This window comes from Rhinolophus sinicus, linkage group LG07 (assembly GCF_036562045.2).
Source record: "Rhinolophus sinicus isolate RSC01 linkage group LG07, ASM3656204v1, whole genome shotgun sequence".
Lineage (NCBI taxonomy): Eukaryota > Metazoa > Chordata > Mammalia > Chiroptera > Rhinolophidae > Rhinolophus > Rhinolophus sinicus.
The window spans coordinates 125,911,544-125,929,076 of NC_133757.1; the positions used below are offsets into that span (position 1 = coordinate 125,911,544).

General features: G+C 40.1%; 1 protein-coding gene across 4 annotated transcripts in view; it reads left to right on the top strand.

The window, feature by feature from the left end:
• The window catches only part of PRSS12 (serine protease 12), a 98,470-nt gene that overhangs the window by 59,217 nt on the left and 21,720 nt on the right, over positions 1–17,533 (top strand). For all 4 annotated transcript variants that reach the window (XM_019744510.2, XM_074338567.1, XM_074338566.1 and 1 more), the window contains 5 exons: positions 416–566; positions 9,434–9,612; positions 10,725–10,866; positions 13,640–13,836; positions 17,330–17,471. In XM_019744510.2, the coding sequence (XP_019600069.2) occupies positions 416–566; positions 9,434–9,612; positions 10,725–10,866; positions 13,640–13,836; positions 17,330–17,471 (811 nt within the window). The remainder of the gene's footprint in view (positions 1–415; positions 567–9,433; positions 9,613–10,724; positions 10,867–13,639; positions 13,837–17,329; positions 17,472–17,533) is intronic.

Sequence of the window (17,533 nt, forward strand, 5' to 3'; positions counted from 1 at the left end):
CTGAAAACAAGTACGTTACAGGCATAAGTGCCATTCTTAGTCATTACAGATCGGTAATGCTTAAGTCACTGGAAATAAAAAATCAGTGTCACCTCCACAGTACCATGAAAATCAAATGTGTTTCCAGTAACTGCGCTTTTGAATGTGTCTCGTCTGGTTTCCAAGGTTGTTGGGGAAAGGTGGATTTAGATGGGTTCCTCTTAAGAGCTGTTTGTGTGAAATAATTCATCCTGGAGTATTTTAATTGGTTGAGATTATCATAAAATATAGTAGATATGTGTGTATATGTCCAGCTCACTGAAGCGGCCTCCTAAAAGCTATTTAATTATTGAGAATGGCAAAGGACTAGGTCATATCCGACTTATGGCTCAGTGTAAATACGTAGGTTAATTTGTTTGCATTTCCCATGGCACAGGCCCAGCGTCCCCCGGCCTCCGCCTTGCCGGTGGGAACACTGCACGCGAGGGCCGCGTGGAACTCTACCACGCTGGCCAGTGGGGGACCATCTGTGACGACCAGTGGGACGACGCAGATGCAGAAGTGGTCTGCAGGCAGCTGGGCCTGAGGTTTGTTTTCCTTATTCTTGTTTTATTTTGCTTAAATGTTTGAATCTATTCTTTCCATATCCGAAGGCAGCTACCGTGTGTTTAAATTTCCTTAAATAGAAAAAGCCACGCTTTGATCTTTGTACTAGGCTGCAGGCTCCCTGGAGAGAATTTCTTTGCTCTGTAGGTCTCACCTGTTTGTACCTGAATTCCGTTGATTCATGTCCTGAGGACGCTGCGTCTGTCCTGCTTTTCATCAGTAGCCTTCACAGTGCCCCCAGGGAGTGAAGGACCAGCACTGGCAGCCACAGCGACCCAGCAAAGCGCGTGTGGAGCTAGTGGTCAGGCCTTACCTGAAGGCCAGTCTCCCCGCCAGATATTGTCTAAACTAAACGTCCTCATCTGCTGGGTATCTGCTCAGAACAAAGGATGTTTATTAATGTACGAAGGAAACAGTGCCCACTTGGGTACAGAAATGAAGCACGTGCGATAAAGACAGTATGAAAAGCAACATCCATTGCCTCAGTGGTGATCGTTCTGGAACATTATGTTATAATTTCGATCTTCCAATTCCTCTCAACTGATTCTGAACATTGATATAACAAGCCCAAAAGTTTCTCTACAGTTCTATTAGGGGAGCTTTTAAAAGTCGATATTTTACTTTAAATTTTTTTCATTAAGCACTTTGTGGGGGGTTGTGAGGAGGCCTCTTGAGATGAAAACTTCTCCATGTATCATTTTGTCCAGTGAACCATAACCCTTGACACTGGAGCATTTTTGACTTTTGAAACTTGAACCATTTGTACTCATTTTTTTTTGTAATTGTTTTTGCAAATGACCCCCCTCTTTAAAAAAACTCTGTGTTTATATTGAAGTATTTAAAAGTAAAATCTAGGTGTTTTAACATTTTACCTCTAAATACTTCAGTGTGCATCTCTTGTGAGTAAGAACACTGCCGTGTTATAGTCCAGTTATCTGTGTACGTGAAGCGGTGACCACTCTGACCATTGTCAGACAGCCCGTCATGGTCACGTTCCCAGAGCTGCCCCCACAAGGTCCTAGGCAGATGGTCTGAAGCAGAATGTAGTCGGGTCACGCAGAGCGTCCGGTGTTGTGTCTCTGAAGTCTCTCATTCCAGAACGGTCTCTTGTTCTTCCTGACAGTGACTTGTTGAAGGCACCAGGCCAGTTGTTCAGGAGAATGTCTCACCTTCTGGATTTGTCTCATTTCTTCTTCCTGGGGTCGCTGCATTTGGTCCTCTCATCCTCAGAATTCCTGAAATTGGAGTCTAGGTCTGAAGGAGAGATTAGCTCACAGCAAGTGTTTGCCTAGAAATCAGCGCAGGTGACATGTTCCCATCTTGCATCTTACCAGGCAGGGGTCACAGAGCAGCTGTGGTCTACCCCTCTGGTGAGGCTGAGTTTGAGCAGTGGCTTAAGGGGGCATCGACCTGGCCCTTCAGTGGGAAGTTACCTTTCCCCCGTGGATGGTCCTGGGACCTAACCCATTTCACAGTTCATGTGTGGGACGGGGACAAACGTGGCCGATCCTGTGTCTGATGGCTACTGGCCGTGTTCAGTGTTGGTGTAATCATGTTCTTTGGATGGCCCACGAATAGGACCAACCAGTTCTTTTTAAGAAAACTGTTATTAATCATGACACTTTCAAGATTAGATTTTGAAACTGTTCTGATTGGGTTTCAGTTTCAAGACCAGTTTTCCTCAAATAGCCAGGTGGTGCTGGCGTCAGCGTAGCATCAGGTTCTGAACATGCGCCCTAGACTCAGAATGCCCTGGATTTGAGGGCTGCTGCTGCAGATGAGAAGAGCTACAGACTCTTAGTGACAGTTTCCTCATCTGTAACATATTTCCTATTGCATAGGGTGTAGTGTCTATAAAGCAGTTAGTACTCAGAGTGAGTATACGATGCACAGTGGCTACCAAGGGCTGTCTAATTAGGGGCTGTTATGGTTGAAAGATGCTATTAAACGTTCAAAATAAACTGAGCATTTAGTGGTGAGATTATCAAACATCGTTCCTCTATTCGTAACTTCTGGTTAGTTGGCTGTATCTCTGAATTTCATGTTTAAAAATCACTCTAATATATGTATACGTGAATTCACCAGGTTATCAATTATGTGGCTAGCAGTGTGAATATTAATTTTCACGTTAGTTACTAAGAAACCGATGTCGCTACCAAAACATGAAGAATTTTAAGAATATAGTGATAGTATATTTAACATTACCAGTTGCAGCATGGACTACTCTAAATTTAAGCTGTAAGGTATTTTTTGTTATTAATGTGTTTCTGTGGGGGAAAGGCAAGCTTTGGTTGCTCAGAAAAATGCATAGATAATTTAAATAACACACTGTGAGTATTAACGATATTAACAGTTACAGAAGTGATTCTAAAAATTCAGGTTGTAGCATAGAATTCTTTCTTGAGACGGAAATTTTTTTTTCACTTCACCCACTCCTAAACAAAGCCCACGTTAACAAATAGCAGTCTATCACATGGGAGAACATAGAGACAGAATCGCAAGAAAGACGATTAATGCTGAACACGCGTGTGGGTTCTTTCTCATGCGTCTGCATCCTTCTCAAGCAGTAGCTCGTTGCTGCCTTTTGTATGAGAGGATTCATGTTTGGAAAAGTCACCAAAAGGAAAAATAGCTCTGAACACACAAGGCGGCAGAGGTCCTCCCCCGCCCACGCGACGGCCAACCCGACCCGGAGGCTCGTTTTTAGTGTACGCGCTCTGATGCTCGGAGCTAATGTTGTCCATTTGCCTTTTTCCACTTGGTTTCCTAGTTCTCGCACAAATTTGCATTAAAGCAATGTTCTGCAACTGCTCTTCCTCTGGAATTTGTTTGCCCACTTAAAGGCACAGTGCTTTCAGACATATTGTTTTTCACGGCACATGATTGATAGCAGACAGCATAATTGTTGCTTGTCTCGATTTATGGTTCATTCTTGAGCACATTCCATCTCAGTCTTATTTGCTTTGTTGAATTCCCAGAGGAAAACTTGTCACGCCTCCCTGCAGTGTTGGTTAGGATTTCTTTTTGAGATGCGGTCTTTGTTGACCCTCATCTTTTAGTGGTGTCTGTTGATTTGGTAGCTGGCAAGCTTCCTAAATACAAGAGGAATTACTGTACTTAAGATCCTTAAATGTGATTAACCTAGAACTTGGAGAAAGAGGAGCAGCAGGAAAGGAGGCAGCCAGATGTTAGAAGAGTGAACTTGAGAATGCCTATGTACACAGAGAAGGTTCAGGTGGAGACACTTAAATTACACTTCCTTTTACGCACTGAACATTAAAGCACTTCCTGTGTCTTTCAAACCTCTTAAAAGCATAGCTTAGGACTGTGACATCATATTTAATTGTGCTGATATGCCATAATTTGCATAGGAATTTTTAAACTTTGAATACTTCTTTCTTCTTAGTTCCCCCGCCCTTTTTTTGCTATAAAATTATCATATAAACCATATTATTGAGTGGTCAGAATAAAATTCTGCTGGTACAAATGGCTTTTTAAAAAATATGTTTCTTTGCTCTTTTATTTTACTATTCATTAATTAAAAAATAATATTTTATAGATTTTACCATAAAGATAACCTGGTACATGGAGTTACTGAGCAGGAAAGAGACCTTATTTAATAGATGAAGACATTAGGCTCTCTGGGATTGCCCCACATCCAGAAGGCATACTGTTAGTGAGTGCCAGAATCTTGGAGTTAATGGCTCCCAATGCAGGATGTTTTTCTTTCATATTACACTATTTGTAAAATAGCCACATGTTAATAAGAATAAATACAAATATAGGGCTGAAAGACGTAGGGAAGGCAAGAGAGAAAAGTTAACTTTTGGAAGAAAATGAGCATGTTTTAGACAGTATTTGAGGTGCCCTGGGCACCTAACTTCAAAGGCCCAGGAGGCTGGAAGACAGCGTTTCAGAGTCTGCTCTGTAGCCACCAGGCTTTACCACCTGGAGGTCATGGAACGCTGGACAAATTAAATAATTGGGCCTTAAATTATTTCTGGGCCTCAGTTTTCCTCATCTGTAAATTGGGGAGCGTGACATCATGGGCTGTAGGGAGGATTCAATGAGTTAATACGCATAAAGCTGTTAGACCTGTGGCCAACGTCAGTAAGCATTCAGTAGCCATGGAATGTCTTGGAGATGGAGGGGGTCATTTCCCAGAGAGAAATCTAGGACATTGAACATTAAAAATGAGTTCTTTCATCCATAACTTACAAGTGTCACAAACTGATATTTACAGTTCAAGGACCCATCTTTTATAACCTAATAAATGATTATCTTGCACAATAGAATTGCCCACCTTTAGCCTAATTTTAGCCTGTATCTTTTCAAAGTAATTGCTGAGCCTGGAGATTGAATTTGTCAGATGTTGCTATTTGGTCTTTTTCTATGGGAAAAAACCAAACTTTTTTTATATGAATACAGTCTGATTAGCTAAACAGGTTTAGGGATGTTTTGGACAAGGGTCAGACATGAATCCCCAATCCAGTGTTTATTGGGGATTGCTGCTGTCTGGGTCAAATGGCGTTGCAGGAAGTAACTGAATAACTCAATGTATTCTATCAGAGCCCCCCTAATCCACAAGTTTATCCTGTGGTCAGAGGGTAAGAAAGTAAGCAACATTGGGGCTGTTACCACATATGAACTGCCAGAGCTGGCATGGGACCAGTTTCCATAAAGGAAGAACGGAGAACACGCAGCTCTGTGGAATTCACACAGCACTTGATTTTCACCAGCCATGACTTTTACGTTGCTTTCCTCATTACCTGCTGAATCTCTCTAAGGGCAGAGTCATCAATTTCTTTGCTATTCCTTGGAAACGCAGCCCAGCTCAGGGCACCAGAAAGTACCAGTGACTGGCTGAAGGAATGTGGTATATGTAAATATTATCTTCTTAATTTGAATAGCCTCAAAAATTAGCTAGAAAACCTAGTTTGTGTTATATCATAGTTTCCTAATTTTTTTTGTTCTCAAATTTATTCTCTTGATTTTTTTCTGATTAGTTTATTTTAATTAAACATTTTTGTGATCATTAAAATAATGTTTATAAACAATGGAAAATATGGAATATATAAGGAACAGAAAAATACACCTAAATGATTCTTTAAAAAGTGTTTTTACATAATCTTTAACATACGAGTATTTGAAATACAATATCATATCTCAGTTACTCTGCCCTCTATTTTCAGTCACTCTCAGCCAATGGGAGATTTTAGAGTTGATTTGTTATTGTTTTTTCCCTTGGGAATAAAAAAGCCTTGAGTTTGTAACCTTTTAGCCTAAATAGAGTGTGAAAATGATATTGATCTTTAAAATCTCTAAAAATGTGATAGGTAGGAATGCATTATTATTTTTTTTGGCCATTGTAAAGCTGTGCATCTTATCATATGGTCAGTTGCCATGAATATTTATTTTTGTGTGACTAGCCTGATTTTCTCTATTGCCCTATTTGTGTGTGTGTGTGTGTGTGTGTGTGTGTGTGTTGGTTGTTTTGTCTTTCATTATAATGTACTAATAAGTTGTTGTTTTTATTATTATTAACTTCTAGGAGTTTTTTTTCCCCCTTTCGTTGCTGTTACATATTTCAAATATTTCTTCCAGGTTGTCAGTTTGCCTTTCGATTCTGATTATGGTTAATTTTGCTATACAGTAGTTTTAAATTTATATGAGCTCAAATTTAATGTTTTAACATGTTTTCTTACTTCTGGGTTTTTAACATTGCTTAGGAAATCTTACCTGCGAGGTTATAAGAACTATATTTTTTATTCTAGTAACGTTTTAGCCTGCCTTTCCTTTTCCCTCCTTTCCTCCCACCCCTACCTCATTTCTTTCTTTCAATATTTAGGTCTTTGAACCATCTGGAACCATCTGGAATTTATTTTCCTTTCTGCTATGAGTTTGGAATTACATTTTATATTCTTTCATGTTGGCCCCTGGTATTCGTATAGCACCTAATCCTGGTTCAGTGCATTGGACCCCTTGACATTTTCTATCCGGCTCCCCCATGACCCGCGTCAGTTGTCCTGTCTCCCCTCCTCTGTTCTCCAACTTGCAGTGTTCTCTAACTCCATGTCCACATTTACTGTCATTAATCAATTTCCTCCAGAGCAGAGGTCAGCAGACTGTACTGTAAAGGGCCAGACAGAAAACATTTTGGACTCCGCAGCTATCCAGCTGAGCCTTCGCGGTGCAAAAGCAGCCAGAGACTGTGTGTTGAGATTGTGTGGCTTGTTCCAGTACAACGTTATTTCTGGACAGTGAAATTTAAATTTCATATACTTGTCACACGTCACAAATTATATTCTTGTTTTGAGTTTTCCCCAACCATTTATAAAGTGTAGATACCACTCTTAGCTCGTAGGCCATAGAAAAGCGAGTGGGGTGCCGACGTTGGCCTTCGGGCTGTAGTTTGCTGGCTCAGCTCTGGGGCCCCCAGCTTGGGCTACTTTGCTCCCCTCCTGGACCTTCCTTCAGAAAGGAGCCACAGGTCTCAGGCACACTTGAAATTGTCCGCCTTTGCTTATCTGTGCCTCTGCCACAGGAACCCCAAGTTGGGTGGTGCAAAGCATAGCTTAATAATCTGTTGGACCGTTGTCTTATAATAATAAAAACAACACATAGCTTTGTCCAGTGTCTTATGGCTACAAAGGACTTCTATAATTATGTATTTTTAAAAGTTACTTTAAAATAAATAAATAAGTAAAACATTTACAACATAAAACCAGAAATTGTTAAGATTCTAATTGATTCTCTCTTCCTCACCTCTTGCCCAACTCTGCCTTTCAGGGAAAATAAAAACTATGATGTTTAAATACCAGATGATTTTTAGATAAATTGCTTAGCAGTGAAGATATGTCCTTCGTCACCTGTTGGGCGGGGGGAAGCTTCTTAACAGTAAGGGAACTATACCGGCAGAGTTCCTGCCTTTCACCAGCCGAATTCTCGCAGCCCTGCAAGGGAGCAATTATTATCTGTGTTCAGAGATGCCTCTTCGGCCTGGAAAGTGTTAGTAGCTTCCACGAGGCAGCCCCGCGTGTGAAAGGCAGAGCCCACATTTGTACCCGAGGGCCTGTTTGCACACCCACTTTTCCTCTGCAAAGATCAGCGTGGAGAGAAGAAGCTTTTCGACGTGGTCAGTAACATTGAGCCTTGACACGTGTCTGTTGCACTCTTCTGTGAGGACATAGAACACGGAAATGACTGAAAACTTTATTTTTAAAAATCCTGTTAATTGAGCATTTATCACTTCTTTGCAGAAGACTAGGAATGGCTCCCTGTTCTGTCATTGTATTTCCCTTAGCAAAACAAGCAAATTCATTTACAAAGTTATGTCACTGTGACTCTATCGTTTGTGTTAGGATTTTTTTCTTTGAAATTTATCCAGTTGGCTGTCGGTATTAATCTTTAGTATTTGTTGTGGCAGACTTCTCAGTGTCTGCTGTACAGCAAATACCAGATAGTGATTCAAGTGTCAGGATTCAAAATGTAAAATTTTAACTCCACCAAAACCCTCCGTAAGCAACCTAGTTTTCCTTTTCTCTCAGCTTCCTTCACACCTCCTCCTATAAACATTCCTTTATCCTTCCCCTTGACGGAAAGTGGGTCAGGTAATAATGGAACGAGTATTTTCTTCAATGGTGTTTAAAGTGTTTAATATTCAAATTTTTCTTTTTTTTTACATATGTTCTCCTAAAAGAAACTCCCATTGTATCTAGTTGACTATCCAAGACTCTACCATTACTGAGTTATAGTAGGTACTATAACTACTTAGCAAACCTTTTTTTTCTCTTCAATATATTTTGGTTGTAAATTATCAAGATAGTTGTTATGAGAAAAAGGCAACTAAAATAATGGGGTAAAGATGCACTATCATTGAAAAATAAACTAAAAATATAAGTGCTCTAGTCTAAAAATTAAAAAGCTGAAAGGAGCTGAAAATGCAATTTCCAAAGTCATTAATCATTCTGACAGGCAATCATGATCTTCTCCACCGAAATCTGGGGTTCTAGAATGTGCTGTCACTTTGATTTGTGGGAGATGTAAATTTAGTACAGATACATTTGAATGACGTGATGTTTTAGTTAGAAATATGTTCGGCTGTAACAGAGAATTGAAAATAACAGTGGCTTACATGAGACAGGAATCTGTTTCTCAAGAGAACAGAGGGAGCCAGCGTAGTTCCAGCATCCTCAGGGCCCCAGGCCCTTTCTTGCTTGCAGTTCTGTCATTCCTGGTGTGGCACCTTATGGCCCAAGTAGCTTCTCAGGGGCCATCCTTGTGGTCAGCAGGAAGGAGGGAGGGAAAGACGGACACTTCTGGGACACATGACACTGCCACCTGAGTATCACGTGTGAAGACTTTGTCGTGTAAAATGGCAGCTGAATTTCAGTTTGGGGTGATGGACAAGTTCTGGAGACGACGGTGTGATCCTTGTACAGCAGTGAGAATGTACTAGTGCCACTGAACTGCACACTTAACATGTCTAAGGTGATCAGTGTTAGGTCTATTTCACAACAAACAAACAAATGTAGTCATCTAACAGGAGAGGAGGCTGAGAAATGTGGTCTTTATTCTGGACGGCAATTGCCCTTCTAAAAATCTGAGGTTCCGTTACTGATGAGAAAAGGGAGAGTAAATCTTGCGGCATAACTATCCGTCTTTGAAACATTTTTGACGGTCCAGAATATAAAGAGCAACAAACAAAATGCACCAAGTCATGCGTGACCTGTGGAGTGAACTGGTAAGGTGTAAGTGTGGATTAACCATCACTAAACCTTTACCAGGGTAAAGGAAGTAAGTCAGAACAACATTTGGCATCTCATCCAGAACTCTTGTCTTTGTTCAGTGGCATCGCCAAAGCGTGGACTCAGGCGTATTTTGGGGAAGGATATGGCCCGATAATGTTGGATGAAGTACGCTGCACGGGCAATGAGCTTTCTATCGAGCAATGTCCAAAAAGTTCCTGGGGAGAGCATAACTGTGGCCACAAAGAAGATGCCGGGGTGTCCTGCACCCCACTAACGGGTAAGAATGGTACCCTGTGATCTGCCCACTCTGGCCTCAGCCCTGTTTGGGCTTGCCTTCCCTTCTTCTCAGTTTAGATAAAGCGAGCATACAAATATGTTAAGCCAGAGCACATCTGCAGCTCAGGCCTCCGTTTCTGCCTCTTTAAATGAGATATTCTTGTAGCGTTGCTAGGATAGTAGCAGTTTTGCAGATAGCAACATGTTACGTTAATAAGTGATTCTGTTGCTAAGAGACCTCATTTTTGCTTTAAAAGATTCCAGATATTCATGAAAAGTATGACATTTACCCAAGATTATTTATATGTTTATTTGGGGGGGGGGAATGTTTGGATTATTTTGGATGGAAATGGATTTTAAATCTACTTTTTTGGGGACAAATTGATTGTATTGTGTATCTACTCAGGAGCTCTTTACAGGATTCTCTGGGAATTAATTATTCATAGAGTTCATAAAATTCAAATTCAGATGTGTATTATCAGTGAAAGAACAGAGGCGACGCGTGCCCTGGCTTTTATAATTTATGAATGCCTAAGGAATGATGAATGCATTCACATGATAGATCACTCACTCTAACCAGATTAGGTTTTTCTGTCTTTGTATTTTATTAGGTTGGTGCAAAAGTAATTGAGGTTTTTGCAATTATTTTTAACGTTTTCAACCACAATTACTTTTGCACCAAGCTAATGGTATTTTTTCATATGCAGTTAAAATTTTGAACTATTTCTAAGTTACTACGTTTTCTTACTTTTTAAGTCTAAATGACTAATAATACTGCTCAGACTTAAGGAGATTGAAGCCTTAGGAAATTTCCCAAATATTATTTAATCCGGAAAAATTTAAATAGCTACTTTGGAATTATATGAGAATACATTTTCCTACTCAGAGAACAAGAGTCCAAATAAAAAGCAAAGGATGTTTTGTTAGGACAGATGTGTTGTGTCACCTTAGAGCAATCCAGTCAACTCAGGTCATTGCCTCCAGTCCTGAACTAAGTTTAACAAAAGTCCTAGAGAGAGGACTAAATAGAGATATTTCTGGTAAAATGAAAACGTCGTTTTGCCCTTTTTTGAGCATTAATTGCTTAGTCTTTGTGTCTCCTCCTTATCACAGATGGGGTCCTCAGACTTGCAGGTGGGAAAGACAGCCATGAGGGTCGCTTGGAGGTGTATTACAGGGGACAGTGGGGGACCGTCTGTGATGATGGCTGGACTGAGCTGAATACATACGTGGTTTGCCGACAGCTGGGATTTAAGTAAGGCCCGTTGATACAAGGCAGCTAGATGCCAAATTATGTTTTTAAAGTCTGATTTTGTAGTCTTTGCTATAATCTCTGTAATACTAAAAATACATGTTCTCCATCATGTACCTACCTGCCTATCTATATATGGAAGTATGGAAATAGAAAATAATACCATTTTCTATGATGATGGATCACCATGTTTTGCCATTTATCTCATTTACCTCTCGTACCAGCCACCACCCCTCTTCTTGAATATGTGGTTGGAGCCAGGGGTGACTTTCTGATCCCTGTGTGTCTGTTCAAGGAAGCCTGTGCACTGTGAAAGCTCAGTTTTATTCTCACACAGCCCTGCCACTGGCTGTTGCTACTTCTGACATCAGCGTGTCTAAGGTGTCAGAGGAGTCCAGTGCCATGTGCTTGGGTTTGCACGATTCCCTTCCTCAGAATGTGATGATAATCATCACTTTTATTTGAGTGAAACAGCCTTCTTGTCATGAGGTGACTTTTGGAACTTACCCTTGACCTCACGCTCCTCAAGGCCGAGTATCACACATTGGGGGACATATTTCAGGTCACACACATAATGCATTCCAGAGCAAAGAGTTAAGTTGCAAATGATGCCTATGAGCTAATGTTTGAATGGAGCCCATGAATGCCCATTCTTTCTTGTCCAGATTTCTATGTTAGGCTTGAAAAAATGGGCAAAATTATTTCATTTCAGCTTGAGGTCGAGCTAATTGCAAATATACATTAAACCTTAAAAATATACTTTCATTCAAGTTAGGCATGGCCATGTTTAAGTATATATTTTTAAATTTATGAAAGTAATATAAAATATTTGAAAAAGTTTGAAAAAGAAAATAACTACCTGTAATTTTTCCATTCGTATACCATCATTATTATAACTTACGTGTGTAACTTTATAATAGCTCTAGTAGTGCATATGTAATTTTTCTATCCACATTTTTTACCTTTATTTTATTACATTGTCATAATTTTTAATGACAGCATAATATCCATTGAATGTTTAGAACATAATTTAGTTAATATTTAGGTTAGTTTACTTTTTCCTGTTATAAATAATGCTATTATAAAGATATAAATGCATGTTATTGCCCAATATTTTGAATTTTTGTGGCACTGTCATTATAATTATTGGGTCAAGGGGTATGGCATACCAGCCAAATAAATATTGATATGTAATTAATAAGAATTATTTAATAAATGTTATTTCATCTTTAAGTAAATCTGTTAGACTGAGGACTATATCTCATTTTCACAGATTTAGAAAGATTTGTAAATGCTATTATTTACTATTTTGATATTTTGCCTGATTAAGGAAAACAATTGACTGATACTGATTTTTTTCTCCATATTTTGTTTGTTTTGATTCATAAATCCATTCAGTTTTTCTTGTATCTACAGCATATCAGAATTTAATTGTTCTAAAATCTTTTCAATATTCGTAAGAGTTCTAAATAATTGTGTTAGAATAGGCATGTGCTACATTTACTTTTTAGTTTACACTAGAATTTTTGAATGAGAATATTCTTTTGGAATGAAAAAGATTGAATCTGGGTTTCTTTGTACAAATGAAATCCCAAAGTGAAATGAGCTGCTCTGATCTGTTGTATAGTCAGTAGGACAAATGGTAATCGATTGATGCACTTTGTGGGGAAATGATATAAACTGAAGGTGGCAGCAATGTGGGGTTTAGGTTAATTACTTTTCTAGCTAAGATTTGATTATTCAGCAAAATAGAAAGTCTTAGAAGGATTAAATAAACATTGCACTGTTTCAATTTATTAAAATGTACTCTCGTTAAATAAATTTAATAAATGAGTGCATAGGAAAAGAATTAGGAAAACTCATGCCAGATAGAAAGATTTCTTCATGTTCTTAGTACAGAAATAATAAAAACATCCAGGGAGGGACGTGATTGACATAAGATTTATGAGTAAGACTTCAGTTAGACTCTTAGAACTGAAAGACACCATAAATATCTTTCAGCTCAGTGATTTCTGGAGGTTTGGGGTTCACAGAACCAAAGAAAACAAAATTGGGGGGAGATAAATGAGGGTGCAGACTGACTTAGTTACCAAGTTTTATTTTGCAAATCTTTCTTATTTCTACAGCATATATAGTTATTATAATCCATTTAGGTTTTTTGTAGTGCAGTGTTACAAATAAAGTAAATTGGAACAAATAGAATTTATAAAAAAAAAAATTAAACATCAAGTAACCTTATGAAAAGCTGAGAACATTGTCATCACTCTGATTACCATGGGCTGAAGTCCAAGTGTCATCCTGGATTGGGCACAGGGCTTGAGGAAGCACCGAACTGACAGCCACTTTTTACTTGGGAGGACAGAACACCAGAGAGGCTGGGAGAAGCTGAGGAAATCAGAGGCACTGAGAAGGCCCATGCGGATCAGTGTTCTGACTTTCTCATTCTCATGTCATTCCCAGGTCGGGATTTAAGGTGTAGGTCTTTGTCTGCATTCTTTCTAGTTGATGGGTTAAACTGTAGCTAAAACACAAGAACAAATGGGGAAAAAGATTAATTATCTATCACTCACCCACTGAATCAATCAAAAATTGTTGAGGAGATCAAAATGTGTGATGAAGAGGACATTTCTCTTAGAACCGTGCGCGTCCTCAAACTTGGAGAAAGAGCGCTTACCCTCTGAAGTCGTGACACTTAATTAGGTTGTTTGTTTTATGTTTTGTGGTTCCTTGAAACAAGAGACAGCAGTTCTCTGCAGTGTTTATTTTATCGCCACAGATATGGCAAGCAAGCGTCTACAAACCACTTTGAAGAAAGCAGAGGGCCCATATGGTTGGATGACGTCAGCTGCTCAGGAAAAGAAACCAGTTTCCTTCAGTGTCCCAGGCCACCGTGGGGACGGCATGACTGCAGCCATCGGGAAGACGTGGGCCTGGCCTGCTACCCCGGCAGCGAGGGACACAGGCTCTCCCAGGGTGAGGACCTGCCACCACGCTCGAGCATCGGAATTCAGTAGCCACAGCACCTCTCTCCACTGTCCACACTATGAAGCATTTCTCAGCTTTGGCTTTTTTAGTCTATTTCCGTAATGTCCTCATTTTCAGTAATTAGCATTCAGAGCAACACACTTTTGAGTCTTCCCACCAATGTTATAAAATGTGTACTCCTAAGTTTCTTTTTCTTTATGTAGCAGCCAAGTTTCTCACTACAAATGTTTATAATCATGTGTAGCTGAAAGATGGACAAGAGAGGCTGTGATGTCCGACCCCCTACTCATTGGTGCCTGTTCTGATTCTCATTTACCTTGAATTCTAATGAACGATTAGAGACAGGATTAAAAAAAAAAAAATCAAAACGAAACAGTGGCTCTCTCCCCTAACCCCCATGATGCATTGCTTTAGTCTAAGAGCCTGTCAGTTACGTCAGCAGCCACCCCTCGCTCTTGCCAAGCCTAGATTGTCACGTTTCCAGGTGGCTCCTAAGTGGATTCATTGGGGTAAATAGCCCACCCATCCTTCTACAAGACCCTGTTCCTCTAGAAACCCACGAGGGACCTTTACTACTCCTCACTTCCAAATTTCTTCAGACTTAAAGTTGAATAAAAGGTAACTAGCTCGTCTAAGTGTTGAAATGCTTATAGATGAAGGTCGTCTTGTGAGCAGAGAACAACTACCGTGTTTCCCCGAAAATAAGACCTCACCGGAAAACAAGCTCTAGCGTGATTTTTCAGGATGACATCCCCTTATTAGAGCATAAGCCCTAATGCGTCTTTTGGAGCAAAAATTAATATAAGACCTGGTCTTATTTTTGGGGAAACACGGTACATCTCCTAGAGAGACTTAACTTCTGCCAAAGGCAGAATAATGTATAATACTATACATAACATGCATAATATCTCTATATAGTGTGATGTTGTGAATGCATGTTAAAATAACCACAGTGGTCCTTACTTCTCACCTCAGCCTTTTATACCCTCCTGTTTCGAGACTGTGAAGCTGAGATCTTCATGTTATAATCCAGCAGGACTTACTGAACCCCCGTATTCATGGTCTCGCACAGTCAGACTTGTCAGGGAGGGTGGGTGATGCCTCTTGGCCTCTAAACTGTGAGCGCACAGCGCCTCCCTGCACGAATCGAGCATCAGACCAAGCAGCAAGACAGCATTTGACTCCACCCCTTACAGTCGTAGGTCCAGTTTAGTTTCTTTTCATGTGTTCTCCTGCCTTCCTCTCTTCTTCTTATGAAGGATTGTATGATGAAGGATTGTTTGTCTTTTGGGGGAAACAGAGCCCGTTTGCTAGAAAGGGACCCTGTCAGCCCCAGGTAGCAGGTATTTGGGTCATGCAGGATCCGTTCAGGCACGCTCCATTGGTACGCCAGGTGACAAAATACTGTAAATCCTATTACCTGACTTCTCCGGAGGTCTGTGTGCTGAAATGTATCCATGTGGTTAGGACAGCTCATCTTTCCTGTTCTGGAAATCTTTTTAATGCTAGGGTTCTAGATATATTTTTTTAAAATTTAAAAAGCTGGCATGATAATTATTAATAAAAGATGTAATCCTTGTTATGGATCTCTTTGGTCCTAATTTTGGTACTGTGTCTATCAACTGTTCATTTGTCTGAAGAACATTATGTCTGAGCCAAATACGCTTTTGGAATCGAATCATTTATTCATCCAAAGAAATCATTACTTCCCCACTTATCCAAAACGACTGCATATTTAGAAGAGAACTTTAGAGGAGGCACGGTGGAATAGTAATATAAACCACAGCATTTAAAGGACAGTTGAAGTGGTCACTTCTTTGCACGGAGTTGAAGAGCTGTTGGACTGTTATTGTTTCCACTGTTTGACCTGCAACATGTGGACCTTAAATTTAAATGTGAATAAAACCGTTCTCAAAATTAGCAAGAGTTCAGTAAACACTTTCTATATTTTGGTCTGTGATGGATGGAATGCTCAAAAGCAATATTCTGGGTTGATAAAAGTAACTCTAGTAAGAATGCAACTAATGCCCATGTGAATTTGGAGAGTTGGTGGAATTTGACTCTGCTCTGATGCCTGTCCCACAAAGAGGGTATGATCGTGGGCAATACCTGGGGGCAACAAAGGAGGGAGAAGTGAAAATGGTTGGAGCAATCAGAGGAGCATATGTCCGTCTTGCCAACAGTGCTTTCTTTCAGTTGACAGATGTTAGTTAAGCACCTCGTATGCTGGTTTCAATGTATATTAAATATTTTCTTCATTAGCTGTGCCCTCCACTTCCTTCGTTCTGATACCTTCATCATGCTTCATCATGTTCCCTAAATCCTTACCAGCAAGTGTTAGGGGCCCTGAAGCCAGAGACCCTTTTAGTAACTAGTTTATTAGTTCTCTGGGCTGCCGTAACAGAGTACCATGGACTGGGTGGCTTAAACCACGGATCCTTTTTGTCTCACAGTCTGAGGCTGGAAGTCCAGCATCAAGGTGTCAGCAGGGGTGGTTCCTCCTGAGGGCTGCAAGGGAAGGGCCTGTTCCGGCCTCTCTCCGTGCTGTAGGGCCCGTCTTCTCCTGCAGCTCTTCACATTGATGTCCCTCTGTGTGTCTCTGTGTCCATGTTTTCCCTTCTTATAGGTGGGTTGTATTGGATTAGGGTCCACCCTCATGACCTCACAACTCAACCCATGACAGTATGCAAGCCACAGTGAGGGCTTTGAAATAAATAACACCAGTGGTATTGGTGTCAGGAGAGATATGTGGAACTCTACAAATCTCTTCATTTGCATGACTTAGGTAAACCTCAATTTGTCTCAGATCAGCGTCTCAAGTTTTACATCGGAATAATTTTTATGACTAAACCCTTCCTTTGGAATCAGTAGTAAACAGGAGGTCTGAGATGTTCCTGTTAGCTGCCTTCCACTTTTGTTCTCCCTGGCATTCAAGCTCCCTCTACATGTCAAGGATAAATGTCTTATTTATGCCTTCTTAAAATCTTAGCTTTGGAGTATAATTTTCTAGCTATGTTCAAGAATAAATGAATAGACATGAAATAAAACAACTCTAAGTTAATGTCTTTTACTATTTAGAAGCTAGTGGTAATCAAATCACTCACAATTTTACAGTGCTGTTCGTTCGCTTGTTCATTCATTCATTCATTCATTCATTCATTCATTCATTCATTCATTCCCTTATTCAACCAACAGCTATAGCATGTCCTTTCTATGCCAGGCACTGTTGCAAGTGCTGAGACTATAAAGTGAGCACAGCGATCTCAAGGCTTCAAAAAATACTGCAAAAGTAGATACAGTCTTTTGTTTCTTTCTCTCTCTCTCCCTCGCTCTTGCTCTCTCTCTCTCCCGCCCTTTTTGCCCCTCTCTCCCAGCTGATTTTATAGCTGATTTAAAAAACAGATTCTATTTTATAACATCTGTCATGCTTTAACTCAGTTTCATTGTTTGGCTTTTCTAATGATTTTGCGTTATGACTTAGGTTTTCCTATCAGACTGATGGATGGAGAAAATAAGAAGGAGGGCCGAGTGGAGGTTTTTATCGGTGGCCAGTGGGGGACAGTCTGTGATGACGGCTGGACTGACAGGGATGCAGCTGTGATCTGTCGACAGCTCGGCTACAAGTAAGGAAACGCTAAATATTTGGCATAGTTGCTTGATGAACGTTTCAACTTTTTTAAGCCTT